The following is a 1,183-nucleotide window of genomic DNA, read 5'->3' as shown; positions in this document are numbered from 1 at the left end:
AGTGCTGGGATTAAAGGCATGCGCCACCACCACCCGGCTTAATTCTTATCTTTCATGGCAAGTGTTTTACCTACTTAGTTATCTCCTCAAAGCACCATAACAGTGAATTTTTAACTAAAAAAGGTGAAAAGCATTATTTTCATGTTTCTGATGTAAGAAGATGAAACTTCATCACTGGAGAGGAAAGTATACCTTTGTCTCTGTGGTGTTCTTCACAGGTTTCTAAATGTTTTTTTCTTTACAGGCTTTTCCTGGAAATGTCAATTCTGACAGTGTGGTCCGACATGACCTGCAGCATGCCATTGTTGCCCGCTATGTCCGCATCGTGCCCCTGGACTGGAATGAAGAAGGCCACATAGGGCTGCGTGCAGAAGTCTACGGCTGCTCTTACTGTGAGTGCCAAATGCCAACGTTACATTGGTACCATGGGTCAACATCGTTGAAACTGCAAACTTTATTTTAAAGTTGCTTACACTTTTTAAAAATGAACTGTCACACACTTATGTATGTACATAGCACTGGGTTGTTTTTCATATTTTAGGATATAAATATATAACACATATATGCATCTAAGGATATATTAACTGAGTGCTGAGGAGGTGAAATGACTGCCTGGACTGTGTTAAATCCCGAGGTCTGTTCTCAGGACCTCATAGCTAAATGTGGTGTTTGATGCCTGCAATCAGAGCAAAAAGCGTGAAGAGACAGAAAAATCAGAAATTCAAAACCATCCTCAGTTACATAGTTAGTTTGTGACAATCATGAGCTGAGATGAATGAGATCTTGTGTCAAAAAACATCATTTTAAATAGAGTGCATTAAGAGAGGGAGATAGAGTGATTTTGCTTACTGCACTGAAGTAAGTATTGGTTAAAATGAATTAATTCTTATGAATTATTTAAAAGCAGGTGATCTACCCAAGATCAACCCTTCTGGCATTTGGTAAAGAGTTAAGATTCATTTTTGAAGGCTTCCTTTGACTCAGCATGCCCCTTGTCTTGACTTGTCATTCTTCTTTAGATGTCAAAAACTGGAAATTTTAAGGTTTTTCAAATTTTTGTGTGTGTGTGTGTGCCCCGTGTGTGTGTGTGTCCCGAAGAATGTGTGTGTCCCGTGTGTGTGTGTGTGTAAGAATGTGTGTGTCCCGTGTGTGTGTGTGTAAGAATGTGTGTGTCACGTGTGTG

General features: G+C 39.6%; 1 protein-coding gene across 1 annotated transcript in view; it reads left to right on the top strand.

The window, feature by feature from the left end:
* Positions 1-1,183, top strand: part of Cntnap2 (contactin associated protein like 2) — a 2,135,903-nt gene that overhangs the window by 806,180 nt on the left and 1,328,540 nt on the right. Inside the window, exon 4 of the mRNA XM_005363796.2 lies at positions 245-392. Coding sequence (XP_005363853.1) covers positions 245-392 — 148 coding nt within the window. The remainder of the gene's footprint in view (positions 1-244; positions 393-1,183) is intronic.

Source organism: Microtus ochrogaster, linkage group LG12 (assembly GCF_000317375.1).
Source record: "Microtus ochrogaster isolate Prairie Vole_2 linkage group LG12, MicOch1.0, whole genome shotgun sequence".
Taxonomy (NCBI): Eukaryota; Metazoa; Chordata; class Mammalia; order Rodentia; family Cricetidae; genus Microtus; species Microtus ochrogaster.
The sequence above is the reverse complement of the archived record's forward strand: the minus strand, read 5'-3'. Positions and strand labels throughout refer to the sequence as shown.